General features: G+C 44.1%; 1 protein-coding gene across 3 annotated transcripts in view; it reads right to left on the reverse strand.

The window, feature by feature from the left end:
- The window catches only part of HGSNAT (heparan-alpha-glucosaminide N-acetyltransferase), a 33,187-nt gene extending 15,354 nt beyond the window's left edge, over positions 1–17,833 (reverse strand). For 2 of the 3 annotated variants that reach the window (XM_053659851.1, XM_053659850.1), the window contains exons 1-9: positions 17,531–17,833; positions 14,205–14,320; positions 10,361–10,497; positions 10,026–10,147; positions 7,695–7,764; positions 3,673–3,742; positions 2,898–3,007; positions 1,036–1,112; positions 297–327 (exon numbers count right to left, since the gene is read on the reverse strand). In XM_053659851.1, the coding sequence (XP_053515826.1) occupies positions 297–327; positions 1,036–1,112; positions 2,898–3,007; positions 3,673–3,742; positions 7,695–7,764; positions 10,026–10,147; positions 10,361–10,497; positions 14,205–14,320; positions 17,531–17,795 (998 nt within the window). In that variant the 5' untranslated portion in view covers positions 17,796–17,833. Of the gene's footprint in view, positions 1–296; positions 328–1,035; positions 1,113–2,897; positions 3,008–3,672; positions 3,743–7,694; positions 7,765–10,025; positions 10,148–10,360; positions 10,551–14,204; positions 14,321–17,530 lie in introns of those variants that run through there. The other variant, XM_037161238.2, reaches the window with a different exon arrangement.
- Between the last annotated feature and the right edge of the window lie 1,904 nt (positions 17,834–19,737).

Below are 19,737 nucleotides of genomic sequence, written 5' to 3' on the forward strand. Positions count from 1 at the left end.
TAATTTCCTACAGGATTCCAGGAGCTTGTATGTGATGTGTACACTGACAAAACATTCCCTCTGACATCACCCATCTCTTATCCGTACGTGCAAGCCTCAGAGAAGCACTAGGCCGAGCACAGGCATTATTCGGTACCACAGCTTCTGGAAGGAGCGCACAACAGCAGAGGCCTGTGGGTAATGCAGGCTGTGACCCCGCAGTTCAAGGCTGGTCTTGGAGAGAGGCTCCAGCATCGGCCAAAAAGGAAAACCTGGAGATGACCTACGGAAGAGCTGGTAGCAGCCTGCCAACTCACCATGGGAACACAAGGTCGGCCACCGTCAGTCCTGCAGAAAAACACAAGAGAGCAGGGAAAGGGATATACCTCCTAAATCTAGAATGGCCCCATTATATTCTGATAAATACGGAAAGTAAACTGAGAGTCCAAGGAAAACACTGGGAAGGACCAGACACAGACAGGGACACTGCGGCCCGTCACTGGGCCTGGAGAGCACAGGAGTGTCTGTCGTCTGAGAGCACTGGGCCCAGGGGATCCAAACTAGAAGTGTGTGGACAAGTCTGTTACCTGTATGCGGCGCTACTCAAAACCCACTGTCCAGCCAACCACCGAGGCAGACTCACTGCCGTCACTCAGCACCACACAGGCCAACCTGAGGCCAAGGGCACCCCAAGGAGGACCGTGAGTCTCAGAAGGCGTGCATGTGGCTGCACGGAAAGGCATGTCTAGAACATGACAAGGACCATTTACAACTAAGTCCTCAGCATCTTCTGCAGAGCCCCACAGTCCTGCTGCAGAGACCTGTGGAGTCTTCCTCTTAGTTATCATAGCAAAGCATCGCAGAGCCACAGAACACAAAAGAACGAACAACAAAATAACCGAAGGGCCATTCTATGCAGGGGAGGAGCTCAGTGGCCCTGGGGAGGCTGCTGGGAACCTCTGCTCTGGATCCCCTGGGGGCACTGAGTGGCTCTCCTGCCCACAGTTCTCTGAAGGGGTCCCACTTAAGCAACGATACCTTTAGGGAAGGACTTACCATTCCAACTTGCGTGTTTGAAATACCAATACTTTCCTCCTCCATAGTTAACGAAGACCATGAGGATGAGAGCCAGCCTGCAAAGCAAGAAGGAGCACATTGTCAGGGCACACAGGTGACAGGGAATGAATGGCCCTGCTGCCAGGGACACACGTATCTTCACCAGGTGCAGTCACAACACAAGAGGACACTTAAAGAGCAAGGAGTGACGATGTCTCGTCACTACAATCAGGGCCCCATGCCAAGTGTCCCTGTGGCTGACACAGCCAACACAATCCAGTCTTAAAAAAGAACGTACTCAGTACACTGGACAGCTTGAAAACAAAGCGGAACATTTCCAATCTCTCCATTTTGTGCTAATTATTTAGGTGTCTCAAGTTAAAGAACTGCAGTGGAAGGTGACAGTCACTACACTCAGAGCTGACGGTTCAAATCTTGAGTCCTTCTCTCCTGTGAGCCGTCAGGCCTTGGGCGAAACCCTCACCAGTCACCCCAGTGCGCCACTCTGTGACAGACAGAGTGCATCTCCCAGAGGGACCGCCAGGACTCGTGACCGTGCTGTACGGTACAGGACCTGACCAGAGCGTGGCAAGTGCAGCACCTAATAAACGTTAGTTCCTGTCCACCTGTGAACATGTTATCTCCAAAAGCGGCAATGAGAATCAGAGAGAGAAACACAATAAAGTCAATTCTGGATAGGCTACTGTTTGATGCTGATTCTGTAGAAGGCAGGGGATGCAGGCATTAGTATGCTAATGGAGTAATTTGTGGGGACTCTGGAGCCCAAATGCCTGGAATCAAATCCTGGCTGGCTTCCTTAGTCCCTGAGTGAGCCTGGGCAAGTTACTTAACTCTGTGGTTCAATTTCTTCATCTGTGAAACAGGCATATTAAAAGTATATACCTCCTAGGGCTATTAAGAGAGTAAATAAAATGAGACAAGTTAGCCCTGGCTGGTGTGGCTCAGTAGACTGAGTACCAGCCTGTGAACCCCAGGGTCGCTGGTTTGATTCCCAGTGAGGGCACATGCCTGGGTTGTAGGCCAGGTGAAAGGCAATCACAAATTGATGTTTCCCTCCCTCCCTCCCCCTCTCTCTAAAAATAAATAAAACTTAAAAAAAAGACAACTTAGAACAGTGCCTGGCATACGGTGAGAACTCAAGACTGTTCGCAATTATTAGTATCATCACGTTTGTTATTATTATTTGGCTTCATGGATACAGGCCAGGAGCACTCAGAGCTCTGGTGAGGCTGGGACAGGGTTATGCGGTCACCACTGGAGTTTAAAAGACCCTGGTGAGTAGGAATGGAAGACCTGATGCCTAGATGTTTATTTCCGGCTACTACTTTTATAGTAACCACACACGGCTAGCTACTGGACCCAGTGCAATGACCTTGACTCAGCAGGGTCTCCATACCAGTAGAAACTGATTCTGGTCACGTCCCACTACTCCTCTCTAGCAACAGAGTGTACAGACTATCACCGCAGTTTTCAAAAAAGGAGAGGCTGCTGCTTTACTTCTACAGCAAGAAATCCTTTCTAGCCTAGAAGGTAAAAGATCTACCTTAATTTAAAAGTATGTTTATGTGCCCTGACCAGTACGGCCCAGTTGTTTGGGTGTGGGCCCACGAAGTGAAAGGCTGCTGGTTCGATTCCCAGTCAGGGCACACCGCTGGATTGCAGGTTGCATGTGAGAGGCAACTGGTGGATGTTTCTCTCTCACACTGATGTTTCTCTCCCTCCCCTTCCCATCTCTCTAGAAATAAATAAGTAAACTAAATCTCCAACAATAAAAGTGCATTCATGTGTAAACACGTCACTGGGACTACCTGTGCCCACCGTGTTACAAGGAGCCCACGTACCCCCTGAAGGTGTCCACACAGCGGAGGCGAGACGGCGCCGCAGACGGATGCCACACTTCGGACTGGGCATCGTCGCCGAGCTGGCCTGCCCTGCTGGGAGAGCCCAGCTCCTTCAGACAAAGGGGGAGAAGGACGATGACAGTTCATAACGCTAGCGAATTAACTTCATTTTTCCACTGCTCAGAGAGAAATTAACAGAGCGGACAGTTAAAGGTCACTGTTCCGAACAATACTTCAATTTGCTTTTGTACAGATCCCACCCAGAGGCTTGGATTTTCACTTTATTTGACTTTGTGCCTTCCGCTGAGCTTGCTGTGCCCGTGCGGATACAGTGACTGCAAAGAACTGGTGCGTAAGTGCGGCTGCTGTACGTGTACGAGGACCTATGTGCAGGGTGGACAAAAACAGTCCACAGTGAATGGACCGGCACAAAGAACTTGTTTAGCCATCCCAGGAGGCCCCACATTTACAGACTCAATACCGACACCCAGCGGGGTCGATCGGTGGCGCTGCCTGCGGGGTGGACACGTCCCCAGCCGCGCCTCACAGGGCAGCCCTGAGTCCCAGCCTCACTGCAGAGACAGGAGGGGACGGCACCCTTCTCAGGACCCAGGAGAAAGCTGCTCCTTAGTGAGAAAACAGGACACATGACCCCGCCTTCCAAAATATAAATAAGATTAATTAAACTGGATAGTAAAGATTATTAAACAGGAAATTACAAATTCTGAATCTAAAAAGCCACCTTGACCACACGTGACACATACTGATAACTCACCGAGTTGATGAGGCGGTCAGTCTCCCGGGAACTCATGGCTTTAGAAATCCAATTACTAAAGTCATCCAAACTGTAAAGAAAGAAAAGCCTCAGTAAATTTACCTTCTTTGGATGAATTTTCAAAATGACTAGATATCACATTGAAAGTCTATAGGGGGGGAGGCAGAAAACTGTACTTGAACAACAATTAAAATTAAAAAATTTAAAAATATATAAGCCGCCCTGGCTGGTGTAGCTCAGTGGATTGAGCGTGGGCTGAGAATCAAAGGGTCACCGGTTCGATTCCCAGTCAGGGCACATGCCTGGGTTGCCGGACGGGTCCCTAGTGGTGGCCACATGAGAGGCAACCACACACTGATGTTGCCTCTCTTCCTCTCTTTTTCCTTCCCTTCTCCTCTCTCTAAAAATAAATAAATAAAATATTTAAAATATATATATATAAGCCATATTACAAATAAATATTATGTTCCCCTCCAAAAAGAAACTATATTAATTTAAACTCCATATTCCATACAAGTCAAAGAATTAAACATTTTAGTTTTTTAACAAGTAGAAATTAAAGTTTATAGCAGCAGTATTTTTAAATGCTCAACCTTTATAGCATCAATAAAAACAGGAATAAAGATAGAGCCTTCGTTCAAGAGTTGTTGTGAGGGTTTAATGAAATAATTTTCCCCCAGGGCTAGAATTCTTATTAATAATATTATTAAAATTAGAATAGCAAAAACATTTCAAACAAACACACTCATGACAAAAATGACTAAACACAGGATATGACGGCTGTGTGACAGGGCGAAAGGCAGCTCCTGAAACCACACGCACGTCCCTGACCGGCATGGCACTGCTGGCTGGGCAGTGCTGCTCAAAAGCAGAAAGTGGCCAGGCTGGTTCAAGGTCAGGTCCCCAGTCAGGGTGCATGCGACAGCCAACCGATAGATGTTTCTCTCCCTCTCTTTCTGCCTCATGTCCCCCTCTCTCTAAAAATAAATAAAATCTTAAAAAAAAATAAAAATAAGATAACAAGAATGTGGGCTCTCTGCATACAAAGAAATACAAATATAAACTACTGAAAACAAAAAGCAAAAACCCATTACACAGACTTGATTACAACTAAGTAAAAATGCATACATGCATACTGAGAAAGTTTGAAAGTAACTTTGGAGTAATTCAAATAGTTAATACATTGGGTTCTTTTTTCTAGATGGTACTTTTTACTTCCAAAAGATATCCAGATGATATTATACTGATTTACATGATTAACAAATGATAAGTATATTTACTACTTTTTCTCTAAAATGACATCTCTACTTTCCACATTTTTCTAAAGATTTTAATTATTTATTTTTAGAGAGGGACAGAGAGGGAGAAAGAAAGGGCAAGAAACATCAACGTGCGGCTGCCTCTTGCGCTCCCCTCACTGGGGACCTGGTCTGCAACCCAGACATGTGCCTTGACTGGGAATCAAACTGGTGAGTGACCCTTTGGTTTGCAGGCTGGCCCTCTATCCACTGAGCCACACCAGCCAGGGCATACTTCCCACATGTTTTACATAAACTTTGCACATCTGCATTATCAAATGCATAGGATTTTTTTGCTTTTTCTTTCTTTCATCATGGAAAGTTTCAAGCATGTGCAGAGGTAGACAAAGAAGCACAATAAAGCTCCATGGACACATGTCCCAGCTTCGACAAGTTCCTACACATGACTGGCCTTACTTCGCCTGCGCTCCCACCCACTACCCCTTTTATTCTGAAGACTCCCAGACATCGTATCATTTCATCCACAAACACTTCAGCATGTATTTCCAAAAGGCAAGAACCTTTATATTTTTGTTTTCTATTTTAATTTTCTTAACGATTTTATTTATTTTCAGAAAGAAGAAGGAAGAGAGAAAGAGAAAGACAGAAACATCAATTGGTTGCCTCTCATGTGCCCCCAACTGGGGACCTGGCCCTGTCACCCAGGCATGTGCCCTGATAGGGCACCAAACCAGCGACCTTTATAGTTCACAGGCTGGCACTCAATCCACTGAGCCACACTAGCCCGGGCAGGATATTTTAATTTTTTAATATAACCGCAGAACCTTTATTGTATTTGAAAATATTATCAATAAATTCCTTAATATTATCAAACAGCCAGTTTAATTTCCCTGTCTCTTAAGGTTTTTCTTATAATTCAATTGCTCAAATCAGTATCCAACCATGATCCATATATCCAATGCATATATTTTTAAATCTGTTTTTAAAGATTTTATTTTTAGGGAAGGAAAGGAAGTTTTCAAGAAAAAATGGGAGAGAAATATCAATGTGTGGCTGCCTCTCAAGTGCCCCCTACCAGGGACCCAGCCTGGAACCCAGGCATGTGCCCTGACTGGGAATCAAATCAGCAACCATTTGGCTCATAGGCCAGCACTCAACCTACTGAACCACACCAGTCAGGGCAATGCATGTATTTTTAATTTCTTCCCTTTTCCCCCACAACGAAACTATTTCTAGTTTATTCAGCATGGATAACATCACTATTGCATGAAAAACATTAAAATAGAGACATCTAAGGAAGGGTGAAAAGGAGAAGTTAAAATATGTTAGGGTTGAGATTTTTAAAAAGCACTGAAGTTTTTTTTGTACAGGAGAGAAGCCATATTCTCACTGTGCCAACAAGAGCATTCCGCCTGAGGCTGCAAAGGCGGAAACACGGGCCGAGGAGAGTTTCGATTCCACCGTGGGGTGAGGTGGTACTTCCTCCCTTTGCAAGAGCTAGAGATCAGCTACCAATTACTTTAGAAAGTGATGTAATGTATACATTTGCATTAAAGGCACCAAATGAAAAAAATCCTAACAAATTGGAACAGTATTTGCATCTCATCCGAAGACTGACAAGATAATAATACCTTAATTCCAGTAAGTTAAATGTCTCTGCTAGGATTATACTCTGTCCCTAAAAAAGCAGACAGATTGCCCTGGCTAGTGTGGCTCAGTGTTTTGAGCACCGGCCTACGAACCAAGGGATTTGATTCCCAGTGAGGGCACATGCCTGGGTTGTGGGCCAGGTCCCTAGTAAGGGGCGTGTGAGAGGCAACCACACACTGATGGTTCTCTCCCTCTCTTTCTCCCTCCCTTCCCCTCCGTCTAAATATAATCTTAAGAAAAAAAAGAGAGGTTACACATTTGCTACTGAGCAGCAAGTCCTACCCCTGTACGCAGCCAGGTTTCTCGTACATGGAATTATTTCTAGAATGCACAAAGGTAGAGGGTCAGAGTGCATGAACTCCCCAAAGCTGCAGGGCTTCCCCAAGCCAGCAAACTGAAAGGCTAACTTTTTCTTCCAACTTGGATATGGCTCACCAGTGAAACCTTGTGGACCTTTCTGAGACCCTAACAAGCTGAGCACATGAAAAATCCATCTTACTCCTTTTAAAACATACAAGAACTTTCCTTTGAAAGGTAATTTACCAGGCCTGGATCTATTTTACTTTCTTTTCTTATCCAGTCTACTGATTCACTCTCACCAGAATTGCTGTTAACCACAGAATTCCCTCCCCTTGCTGCTAACCCCGCGAAGGGAAGGGTTACGCTGCCACCTGCAGGTACTGCGCCTCGGCCTCCATCTCCGCTGCCAAAGGCCCACGGCCGGCGGGAGCTGGGCAGCCAGACCACACGGGTGGCCTCAGGGCTCAGAGCCAGAGAGAAGGAAGAAAAGTCCAGCATGGCAGCCACCTCCTGAAATCACCACAGCCCACTTCTACTCACTATGAAACAGGATGTGAGATTCCTTCAGGAAATTACTGCTCAAGCATTTGCTTCTACTTTTTCAGCTATTAGGGAGGATTGAAGTCAATGACCCATTAGAACTAGCTTATGGTTTCCCTGAAGTAAGGGATTATCTTCTGAATCCCTGCACCTGGACGAACCGTGGTCGCCACTAAATGTTCCTTCTATCAAAGAACGATGGTCATCTGGTGGGTCACACTGCCCTCTCTGAATACGCTTTTTCGATATCCTCCTTTCCCCGACTGTGCTTACCTCAACAAGAACCTCAGAAAGCACACGGCAATGATGACCGCTAGACCAACCAGGAACGCAATGCACACGGCTACAAAAATAACAGAAAAGATGTCGTCACCAAAAACACCATCATAAGAGTCAAAGCTGTCACATAATTACTGTTCATCTATAAATGAAAAATGCAAAAAAATTAAAACAAATAAGGGAAAAGGCTATATTCTTCGGGTAAATTTCCTATAAACAAATGAGAACACTTCATAAGGGGAGCGCAGTTTTTCATCATGAAAAACACCAAACATACACAAAAATACACAGAAGTGTACAATAAACCCACAAATACCGATCACCTAAATTCTAGAATTATCAGAATACTGTCACTCTTGCTTTATGTATTACCACTGTCCCTTCTTTTTTTTTTTCCTAAAGCGTTTTTAAGCAAATCCCAGACACCACGTGATTTCTCCCCACACTTTCGGTTGTATCTCGTATTAGTATGGTGCACGTCCCGACACGACCCACCGAGAAGGGCACGCCGTCACTGCTGTGGGAGTCTACCAAGCAGCACGCCCTGCACCTCATCCTGGGGAAACAGCAAGTAAATCCAAACAACAAATCAACTGGCCAGTCCTCTTCAAAAGTGTCAGGAGCAGGAAAGACAAAGAAAGACGGAGGAACTGTCCCAAGATTAGAGGAGAGGAAGGAGCCTGACAATTATCGGTAAATGCACCGTGGGAACCTGGACTGGATCCTGGGCCGGAAAAAAAAATCAGGAGGAACAACTGGGGAAAACTGAAAAGTCTGTAGATCAGTTACCAGCACCGTATCAAACGTTAGGTTCCTGGTTTCAGTAATTGTACATGGGACGGCTGTTCTATGGCGATATAGTTTAGGGCGTTGGTAACACGGGGTAAAGGGTACATGGGAATACTTTTTGGCACTGCTTCTAGAAGTCTAAAACTATTTCAGAATTTTAAAGTTTCTTAAAACTGAATCTTCTGTGATAGACCCCCAATGTCACACAAAACTAACGAGTATTTCCTAGCTGCTTGTTTGTAGTCAGTATGTTCAAATCAGGGTCCAAACGAGGTTCACATCATGCATTTGCTTGTTTTGTGTCCTAAGTCTCATTCAGTCGTGAGCGGCCACCGGCTGCAGCTAAACCCCAGGGCAGCTGTCCTCTATCAGAATGCCCCATGTTCCAGACCCGTCAGCGTGCTTCCTCGGGTGTCACTGAACTCTCTTCCGGCCTCCACATGTTCTGCACACGGGAAGTCTGTAAGGGCCTAACTAAGAAAGCAACTTTCGGGAAGAATACTTCACAGGAGGTGCTGTGTCTTTCCTACTGCACCGCACCAGAAGCTGCCCCAACACTGACCACCTGCCCAATGAATGCCGGCGTGTTCGGCTGGAGAAAGCAGGACCCGTCCCACGTGAAGTTCCCATTTCATCTGATGGTGTCATCCACTCATGATTTTTTGCCTACAGCAATTATTTCATTAGGGGTTGCAAAGTATTCTGTCATTCTGCCATCTATTAACTGGAATTCTTCTCTAAATAATTTACCTGTCCATCTAGAGCTATTTAATTATCCTACAATACAGGAAAAACAGGATAAATACTTAAATCTTTCCTTTCAATGGACAATTTTATGTCAGGGTAGTTAACATCAGGTGTGCTACTGCCTCCAAAGGCAACCAAAGTGCTGTTCTTGTTCTCGTTTGGGGAGAGAGGCCTTGCTCTTTTTAGGGTCCCACTGAACTCACTGGGCTTTTGTATATTCAATGTGCTCCCATCTGTTACACTCATTATTCTTTTTAATACTCGCGTTGCCTCACACTGGCCCTTTCATACCGGCTCTCACGTTCTTACGACGTGACCCCACAGTCCTCACCAGCTTCACTGACAGCAACGCCTGCTGATGCCCTAGGGACTTACTGTCTGACGGAGGGCTCACAGGGACAGATTCTCTCCAGTGGCCTTTTTATAGAATGAACGGTCCCTTCTTAACCTCTGGACTAAAACATCACACCCGTACAGGAAATAGCAGACCCTGAATCCAAAAACAAGGAAAGATACTGGACAGTTTCTTTCCATGGCATTAACTTAAGTTTTTTGGCTTATTTATGCTTCATAATTAAACAACTAAGAGACTATGTGGATATATAATTTTTTAATATACACATAATCTTCTTGGTATTTTAAGTAACACTGACACAATAAATATACCATAATTATGAGACAGATAACCTATAATCCAGATTTTAAATTACACAAAGTATTGCAAACAGCACTGAAAAAGTAAAACATCTGAAAACGCAAATCTGAAGTCCACAAAGAGCATATACATACGAAGGTCGCTGTCAATCGGATTCTGATTGACAACCAGGTCACAGGCAGTACCGCTGCCTCCACTGTGGGTGTGCTTTACCAAGAGAGAATAGTTTCCAAATTCGCCAAATTTGTATTCCAGCCTGTGAAAATTAGATAAAATTTAGAAAAAGGATTAGATTAGGAAAAAAAGGAGTTGGATTTTGGTTATGTCATGAAGAATAGGCATTCCTGGCTGGAGACCAGGAAAGATACAAAAAAACATTCTGAAGGAAAAAAAGCTAAAAAAAAACCAAACAAGAAGAAAACTAGAGAGAAAATAGCCTTCAGCAGGTCACAGCGAAGTGGGTACTAACCTACAAATTTCCTTTCCTTCCAAGGTGTCCGTGAGTTGCAGGACGGAGCGGTGCTGGGTGCTCACGGCCGCGGCGGCCATGCTGGGCTTCCCGGGCGCCCCACTCCCGGAGACGTTCACCAGAGCCTGCGGCAAGCACTGCAGAACGAAAACACAGCGCACGGATCAGGTGCTGGGAAGCATCTTGGTGGCTGCAGGGCAAGAATATCCAACCGAAGGCCTTTTTCTTTTCTTCCACACTTACGGAAATGACTTCTCCTTCATAGTTATGGAAAAACTTTAAAATGTCAATAATTTAGATAAAATGTGGATGCTGCCTAAAGGTGTTGTTATGGAACTAGACCTTTATTCATGGGTAGATTTTTCACATGATTAACAAATAAGAGCATACACTGCATCTTGTATTCTATTGTTTTGATTATGATTTAACAAATATATTTCCATGATTGTACCCAATTTGCATATTTATAATTTTTAATGATTGCACTATATTCCACGAAATATTATCATTGTGAGTTTTAAGGCTGCTTTCAAAGTTTATCTTTTTATATGTGATTTATATAAATTCTAGTTTTAAAAAATTATAACTTAATTATAATATATCTATAATTTACATGTTATAGTTTTAAAAGATCTACACAAGATGCTCTTGCTCATTTAAATTCATTTAAAGTTTTATATACTTATGCTAATCTGGCTTGTCATTTCTTCTATTGCTTCATTACTTTAAACAGGTTATCCTGCCTTTTCTAGTATTTTTTAAACTTGTGGCAGTTTTTTAAAACTTGAATCCACTCGGAGCATTTGATAGATGGTATGTAACAATTTGAAACACTTTTCCCCATGATTTGAGTTGTAATATGTTCAATTCTTGCGTATAATAGTTTCTGCTTCCCACACTTACTTTGGTCCTGTCTTCACTCCCCGTGTTCTGCCCACAGAAACAACTGTGGCTTCCAAACAGATCTGACCTGGTCCAGCAAGTCCCACGATGCCCTTCTCCCTTTGGGTGGTTCTTTGATTCCCTCGCTCACCTTTTCATACAAATTTGGGAATTACTCAGGCAGATTCTATAAGATACCCACTGATATACTAACAGCAACTGTGTTAAATGCATAAATTTGGAAGCACTATCATTTCCCTCTTTAGTCTTCCTATCAGAGAGCATTGGCTATCGCTCCCTTTAACCTCCATTTCCCATTAAAATTTCATCATTTTCTTTTCATATGAGCTCTAAAGATTCCTCAAGGATAAAAATGTCAACATAAATAAGTCTTTCAAAATGCTAACTTAGCCTCCTTAACAGAACTGTATTTAAGATTTTTAAAAAGATTTTATTTATTTCTTTTTAGAGAGGAAGGGAAGGAGAGGAGGAGAGAAATATCAATATATGGTTGCCTCTCATGAGTCCCCTGCTGGGAACTGGCCTGCAACCCAGGCATGTGCCCTGATTGGGAATTGAACCGCGATCGATCATGGGGTTCGCAGGCCCGCGCTCAATCCACCGAGCTATACCAGCCAGGGCTGTATTTAAGATTTTTGAACCCCTATCAATTAGAAAAGTGTGCACTTCTTGTCATACCCTTGCCAAGTCTGAGGATGCACATCCTGTCTATATTGCAGAATTAATCCAGTATCAAGAATCATTTGTGAGAGGTACTTACATTTGAATCAATTCAGAGATTGAGAATTACTATTTGAAAATGTAGAAAACTTTACCTATTTTTGAGTAGAGGAATTCATTATAACTTCCCAGATTTCTTCATCAGTTGATGATCTATTAATGTTCTCAATTTCTTAAATCAACCTTCATGTATTTTTTTAAGGAAATCAATCAATTTTTGAATGCTGAATGTATCAGCTTGTAACTGTTCACTGGTTCATACTTACTTCAATTATAGCGGTGATATATCCTAATTTCTAATTTCATTAATTTCCATTGTGCTCTTAAATTTACCAATAAATTACCAATTGTGTGGCTTTTATTTTAAAATACCATTTCTTGATTCGTTCCATTTGAATTTTTTCATTTTCCACACTTGTTTAACATTTTTAGTGCTTTCTTTTTTTCTTTGTTTGGATGATGATACTGTGCTTTCCAAAACCCTGAGACCCCTGCTCAGTAGCCTTACATGTTCCCTTTTCTTTCTGATTAACATAAAGCAGGGTCCTAAGAACAGAGGGATATAAATCCATATTAACAGCTGGGTAAACCAGGGAAAAGTCACTACTTTTCTTAATGTCAGCATCACCACTTGCAGAATCCTAGGATGACCTCTCTACCAAACTGTTGTGAGGACTAAATGAGATATAGCATCTCTGAGACGCAGAAGAGGCCCTTGGGGAAGAGCAGCTGCAACTTCTGTTACCATGACCTTTATTATTGGGAACATTTGAATACAACTTTTCATGAGAATTTCTTTTGCCAGAGCAAAGGTTTTTCTATGAAATATATTTTCCTTAGATATAATTATCTCCATGCTCTTTTAAAAACCTTCGCCTCTTTTCTCCTGAGTTAGTCTTAAGTAGTGAATTTTCCTGTTTTTTGACTCTTCAGTCTGTCACTAGTATTGCTATTTTTGTACCAATGATTTTTTAATTTTTATTTTAAAGATGCCCTTACTCTTACCTATGGCTAATACCTTTTCTCCCCTCCACTTGTTTTCCAATGATTTTAGACCTTTATTAGACATTTTTCTCATTCTCTTTATGACTCTAACTTTCTAATTCAGCTATTGTTGCTTTATTTTCAGTTTTTTCTTTAGGTCCTTCTTGCAGACTAAGTCTTTTCTTTGTTGTAAGCTACACTTTTTTTTTAAAGATTTTATTTATTCATCTTTTAGAGGGAAAGGGAAGGAGAGAAGGAGAGAAACATCAATGTATGGTTGCCTCTTGTGCATCCCTGCTGGGAACTGGCCTGCAACCCAGGCATGTGCCCTGACTGGGAATTGAACCGCGATCGTGTGGTTCGCAGGCCCACACTCAATCCACTGAGCTATGCCAGCCAGGGCGTAAGCTATACTTTTTAACATTATAGGTATTAAAATACTTAATATTAAATACAAAATATTTGATATTAAAATGTTAAGTGTTATAATTTAATATGAATATTTAATTCAACTATTTAATATTAAATGTTTACTATTAAATATTAAGTATAATTTAATATTTTCTGAGCTTTTTTAATATTTCTTTGTTTCACATCACTTTACCAAGCTTTCCATAGGTTTAACCAAACAGACGGAGCATCACGTATCCCTCCATCTTTTCGGCTGGTACCCATTCTAGGAGGACACTGTACATTCAAAGTCCTCTTCCAAAGGTGGTAAGTTGAAGCTCTCGATTTTATTTGGAAATAAGAATATTTTATTCTACACAGAAGAATAGCCTCATGCTTAAAAAAAGCATAAAGGCCTAGGATAGGAGTGAACCCTTCAGATAAAATAAATTATTTGCATCATCAGAGAGGCAGATCCGTGGAGAAACTGCCACCAGCCTCAACACGACCTCGCCACTGTCCTCACCGCCCTTGCCCTCGGAGAACACTCAGGTGCCTCACTCCCTCCTCTGGTCCAGCAAGAGGATTAGGCACAAGCAAAGGAGAAAGACAAAATATGCTGCATTGATTCCGCCCATCACTGATAACTGGTTTGGTTTTTTTTTTAATGGGCAGTGGAAAAGATAAACAAATGTTGCTCTTTGCTAGGCATCTCCCTCATTACAGTTCTTCTGCTTCTACAGCCTGTTTGTTTCCTTTCTGATAAAACAGCAGGTGTGAGGGCATCAGGGGCATATGCAGCCATCCCCAAAGTGAACACAACTGTGAATGTGAACAGTATACCTACGTGATAACAGCGCTCAGAATTCCAGTAGACGGTCAAGTGTGTCCCAAGTAGTTCATTATGGACGAGCAGCAAAGCCTGGTCCATCTTCAGCTCTACATGCCTTTTTTTGTCTAAACCTAGTAATTAGGAAAAAAAAGGTTAAAAAATAAAAGAAAAACAAAGCACTTAAGAAATACGTTAAAGACAAAGTACACCATGTGAATGGTGGCTTCACAGGAGTGCTTCTCAAACACCCACATTCTAGGGTCTCTGGTGCCTTGCTCTATGTGTACACACACACACATGCACACACATGCATGTGACACACACTCAGATCCCCTTTGCACACGTGTCTCTACTGCACATGAGGACTTAGCTGACACCATCCACAACCAGTGTATAAAAAGACTGTGTGCATTTATCAATTGCTAAGATGTGACAGGCACTGAATTTAGTACAACAGTTTCCATGTATCTTCTATTTTGATAACAAGACAATCTCATGAGCTAGGTACTTTCTCCATTTCACAGATGAAGAAATTAGGGTTCACGAGGATTAGATAATTGCCCATGGCCAGAGTTTTTCCGTGAAATATTTTGAACTATTTTGAACTCAATTTGGGAGATTCAAAAGCCCAAACTTTCTCTGACCATGTTACTCAGCTCTGAGTGTGGTATGGGCAGCATGAGACCTGCAGAACTCCAGACCTGCTGGGTAGGGATGAGCAGGTCAGACCTACTGGGGCACTTGTGTGCCCTTAAAAGTCTGCCTTGTATCATTTTGGTTTGGAGTTCTGAATCTCCTTCTAGTTTCCACAGCAGATTTGGGGGGAGTAAGAGGGAAGATAAGCTTAGAGCTCCCCACTTTATTAGATGCTTTTAGAAGTCCACCAAGAAATGCAAATTCTAAATTTAAGTTTGCCAAATGTGGAGAAAAGCAAAGGGAACTATTATTAACTAAAATTAAAACAAAATACTTCATTGAGACCAACTGGGCCATTTACATCTATTACATTATATGAAGGAGAAATTAATTTACCTCCTAGCTTCTAGGCAAAGGAAAAACATGGGAAACTAACTAGAAAGGCAATTATATAACCTCTTTATTTCATAATATGAAAACTTCCTTCAGGGCTAAAAATAAACAAACTAAAGCACCATTTCAGAGCAACAGAATCAGACTCTGTACCCAACCAGCAAGATTTTTAAATCTTCCTTCCCAAAATAACAACAAAAACTCAAGTATCAATAATTCTAACATGCAGCCAAGGTCAAAACAACAGCTAGAGAGGCTGAGTGCAAAGCCAGGGGGTTTTGACACCTTTGTACTTTTTACTTTGTACTTTATATGTGAACGAATTTTTTTTTTTTTTGAGCCAACAAGTCTGTATTACTGAAACGCACAAAGGATGCAATTCCTAAGCTCTCCAGTGACACTGGAATTGAACCTGATGCTCAGTTTCAAGAGAAAGCAGCCAAATTCAGACACAGCTGACTTTAGAAATACCAAGCTTAACACTCAAGGAGCATCTTCTACAAAAGAACAATGCCTTGCTCTTCTCCCTGTCTACCATGCTTTGGTGAGGAAATAAACCAAATAAAGCCACCTTTCAATAGTTCTGGGTAACGGTGCTGTTTGTATATTAGACTTTTTTTTTAAGATTTTATTTATTTATTTATCTTTAGAGGGGAGGCGAAGGGAAGGAGAGAGGGAGAGAAACATCAATGTATGGTTGCCTTTTGTGCTTCCCCTGCTGGGAATAGGCCTGCAGGGAACTGGTCTGCAACCCAGGCATGTGCCCTGACTGGGAATCGAACCACAACTGTCTGGTTCACAGGCCCGTGCTCAATCCACTGAGCTACACCAGCCAGGGCATGTATATTCAACTTTTATTCCATTTCCAAATATTTCACTTCTGGTGCTAGCTCTCTGCTCAGAAGTGTCTTTCCTGGGAATATTTTAAAGGACATATTCTGCTCATTTTTTTTTTTTATCTTTTGAAGTAAACTCGAGTCCTCAAATCACCTATGAAGATACAATTCTTTGTAGGTAGTTGTTCAGCCCAAACCTGGGCTCCAGGTAGTAGTGCAAGTCCGGGTATCCTCTCCACACAGCCTGGTGAAGATTCTGAGGTGCATCACTTAAGGATACTATGTTCTCCCCCACTCCCACAATGACTATTTACAAACTACCTCTTCTTCCTAAAATAATTACGATTATGAATTGGTGCTCAAACACAAAAAGAGAGCATTGTACGAATCTGTCCCTGACAACTGTGTCTGGGCACATTATGTTACCTCTCAGAAGCTGTTTCCTCAAATTATCAAAGGAGAGGAGAGAAGGGATGAGCCCCAGCGTGGGGGAGGCAGCATACAAAATGTAATCAAATAAGATGCTTTCTCAAAATTTATTCTGTCGTACTGGACGAGATTCTGATTCGGGCGGAGTGGCAATCTGACACTAAAACCCCAAGTTCTGATACAGAAGAGGGGATGGCAGGCGGGAGGAGAGAGGTGGGTGACTCTCCCCAAACGCTGACCTCTCAGGTTTTGCTACAGTTGGCTGATCCCACAAACCCTGACCGAAGCCTCGCCAGGACAGCGCCTTGGGATCCTCGTTCCAGAAGTCTAGAGAAAGACTCTGGAATTTGCATTTTTCACATTTGCCCCGGTGAGTTCAGAGACCAGACGAGTTACGGAAATAGATGAGCTGACTGCCTCTCCCGGCCGCACAGCAGAATCACTCCCCATCCCGGCAAAAACAACCCGGCCAACCCCTCCAGGCTGCGAACCGCAGAGCTCCCTCAGTGGCGTCCCCGCAAACCGCAGGGTGCCGCCGGCAGACCTCAACCTCCACTGTTCCTCCGGGCGCCTCCTAAGTAAAAGCCGCCCCCCCACCCCGGGAGGCTGCGGAAGAGCCCGGGGGGGGGGCGGTGAGGGCGGGGGGAGGTTCGCCTGAGATCGGACCTGGAGTTTTAACGCCTGTAATCGCCGCCCTCCCCGCGCTGCCCGTCACTCCAGTGTAATCCCTGCGCCCAGCAAGGCCTTTCGGCACCCAGTTCGACCCCCGGGGACGCGCGCCGCGCTTTCGGCCTGGGTCGGAGCAGCTCGGATGCTGCCCCCACCCACTAAGCACGGCGTGGCCACCGCGCAGGACGCCGGGTCCTCGCAGCTCACGCCGCCGGGTGTGAACAAAAGCCCCAGTTCCGGGAGCTGCGGTGCCGAGAGCCCGCGCGCGGAGCGTCTCAGGCCCGGAGGGGAGTCGCGTCGCGTCGCCCCGCGGGCGCCGCTGCAGAAAGGGGCGCGCGTCCACCAAGCCGCCGGGGCCCGAGCTCGGCGCGCACTCACCTCGCGGCGGCGCGGGCTCGGGGCCGCGCTCCACGGAGCCGCCTGGGGCCAGCAGCGTGGCGCTCAGCGCCGACGCGACCAGCAACAGCGCGGCCAGAGTCCGGCCCGCGGCCGGCGCCCAGCGCATGCTGCCCGCCGCCGCCTCCACCGGCCGCCGCTCCCGCCGGGGGGCAGCCTCGGCCGCCGCTCCTCCTCCTCTGCCGTCGCCGCGGCCACGCTCTCGAGCTCTGCGCCGCTTCGCGGCGCACGGCCGCGCGCCCGTCATAGCCTCGCTTTGGGACGCCGTCACCGCCGCCTGAGTCACCCGCGTGGGGGAGGGGGGCGGGGGAAGGGGCGGCGCCGGCGGTGCGGGAAGGTCCGAGGGCCGGGCCGCTCTACGCCCGAGGCTCCGGGAAGCGGACTAAGGGCGAAGATTTCCTCCCCGCTGCTCAGTGCTGTTTGTCCTCTGGGAAACGTCCGAAGAGGCCTTCCGCGGGTCACGAGCCGCTGCTCGCGTCTCTGATGCTCGCGCCCTGAGCATCTTTCTGCCGAATTCCTATAAATTTTGTATGCCTTTCACCATACCAAAAAAAAAATAATAATAATAATAATAAAGGGTGTCCTCTGTCCACTGTTCTGGAAATGTCAGGCTGAGTACGACAGGCAGAGCCTCATCCCGAGACGGTCACCATCCGGAGAGAAAGATGAGACTTCAAAGCCATCATGTGGTCCACCACTTTGAAGAGCTTTACCAGTCTCTCATAAAGTTCAAGGGGAGCAGGCACGATGACCCCGCAGTTGCACTCCCAGCCATGTGATAGGAGAAACTATCTTACGTATAAAGGGACATGTATAATACCGATTGTAGCAGAATGGTTTGTTATTGCAAAACCCTGTAAATCTGAATGTCTAGCAGTAGAGGCAGTGGATAAGTTGTGGTATAATGTATACAGCAGTAGTAATGATCTAGAGGTACGTGTATCCAAATGGATGAAACTCAAGGCAGAGGGGAAAATGCAAGTTGCAGAACTGCCTTTGTAATAACTTACGTGTAAGTGTAAAGCCAAGAAAAATACTACTATATGTTGTTTAGGGATATATGCATATGAAGTAAGTGTCAAGTAGGGGAAGATAAACTCTAAACTTAACAGCTAATATGATACTTGAAAGACTATTTCCCTCCTTGGATGGGGAACAAGACAAAAAATCCACGCTTATCGCTTCTATTCGGCATTGTCCTGGAGGTCCTGGTCAGTGCAAAAAGGCAAGAAAAAGAGGGGAGAAGTATACAAATTGGCTTTATTCAAGCGTGGCATGAAAGAATGTGCGGAAAATCTTAAGGAATCTCCCCCCACCTCCCAAAAGTTCGAGAATGTGTAAATGAATTTAATAAGGTCACAGAATTAAAAGTCAACATACAAAAATCAAGTGTATTTTCATATCCTAGATATAAACAAACTTGGAACTTGACTTTTTAAAAATAGCATTTACAATAGAATTTATTTTTTACCCTCACCCCAAGGGCATTTTTTCACTGCTTTTAGATAGAGAAACATCTGTGTAAGAAAAACATTGATTGGTTGCCTCCACACGTGCCCAGACCAGGGACCGAACCTGAACCCCAGGTGTGCTCCCTGACCTGGGATCAAACCGCAGCCTTTCAGTTTAAGGGATGATGCTTCAACGAACACCTGAGTCACACTGACCAAGGCTACAATAGAATTTTTTAAATTAATACATAAATAAATTTAACCAAATAGGTATAAGATCTGAACCCTAAAAACATGAATGAGAGAAATTGAAGGAGACCTAAACTGTCGGGAAGATCTACCATGTTCATAGATTAGAACCATAGCTGTTAAGACGCTGGTTTTCCACAAACTGATCCATAAGGAGTGAGTGGGACCCAAATCAAAATTCCAGACCGTCATTTATTGAGTGTATGTTTACCCGTGTAAAATTGGCAAGTGATTCTAAAGTTTATGTGGAAATGTAAAATGATTTTGAGAAAGCTCAACAAAGCTGCAGGTCTCGCCCTACCTGAGTCCAAGATGTACTATAAAGCTATAGTAATTTAGATAGTGTGTTATTGGTATGAGTGGCAATACAGATCAATAAAGTAAGAGAGCCTAAAAGTAAACCCGTGCAACTGGTTTTTCACCAAGTTGCCAAAGCAATTTAATGGGGGGAAAATAATCTTTTCAATAAATGATGCTAGAACAATTGAA

The sequence above is a fragment of the Artibeus jamaicensis genome, unplaced genomic scaffold (genome assembly GCF_021234435.1).
Source record: "Artibeus jamaicensis isolate MK-2021 breed Jamaican fruit bat unplaced genomic scaffold, CSHL_Jam_final scaffold_833, whole genome shotgun sequence".
Lineage (NCBI taxonomy): Eukaryota > Metazoa > Chordata > Mammalia > Chiroptera > Phyllostomidae > Artibeus > Artibeus jamaicensis.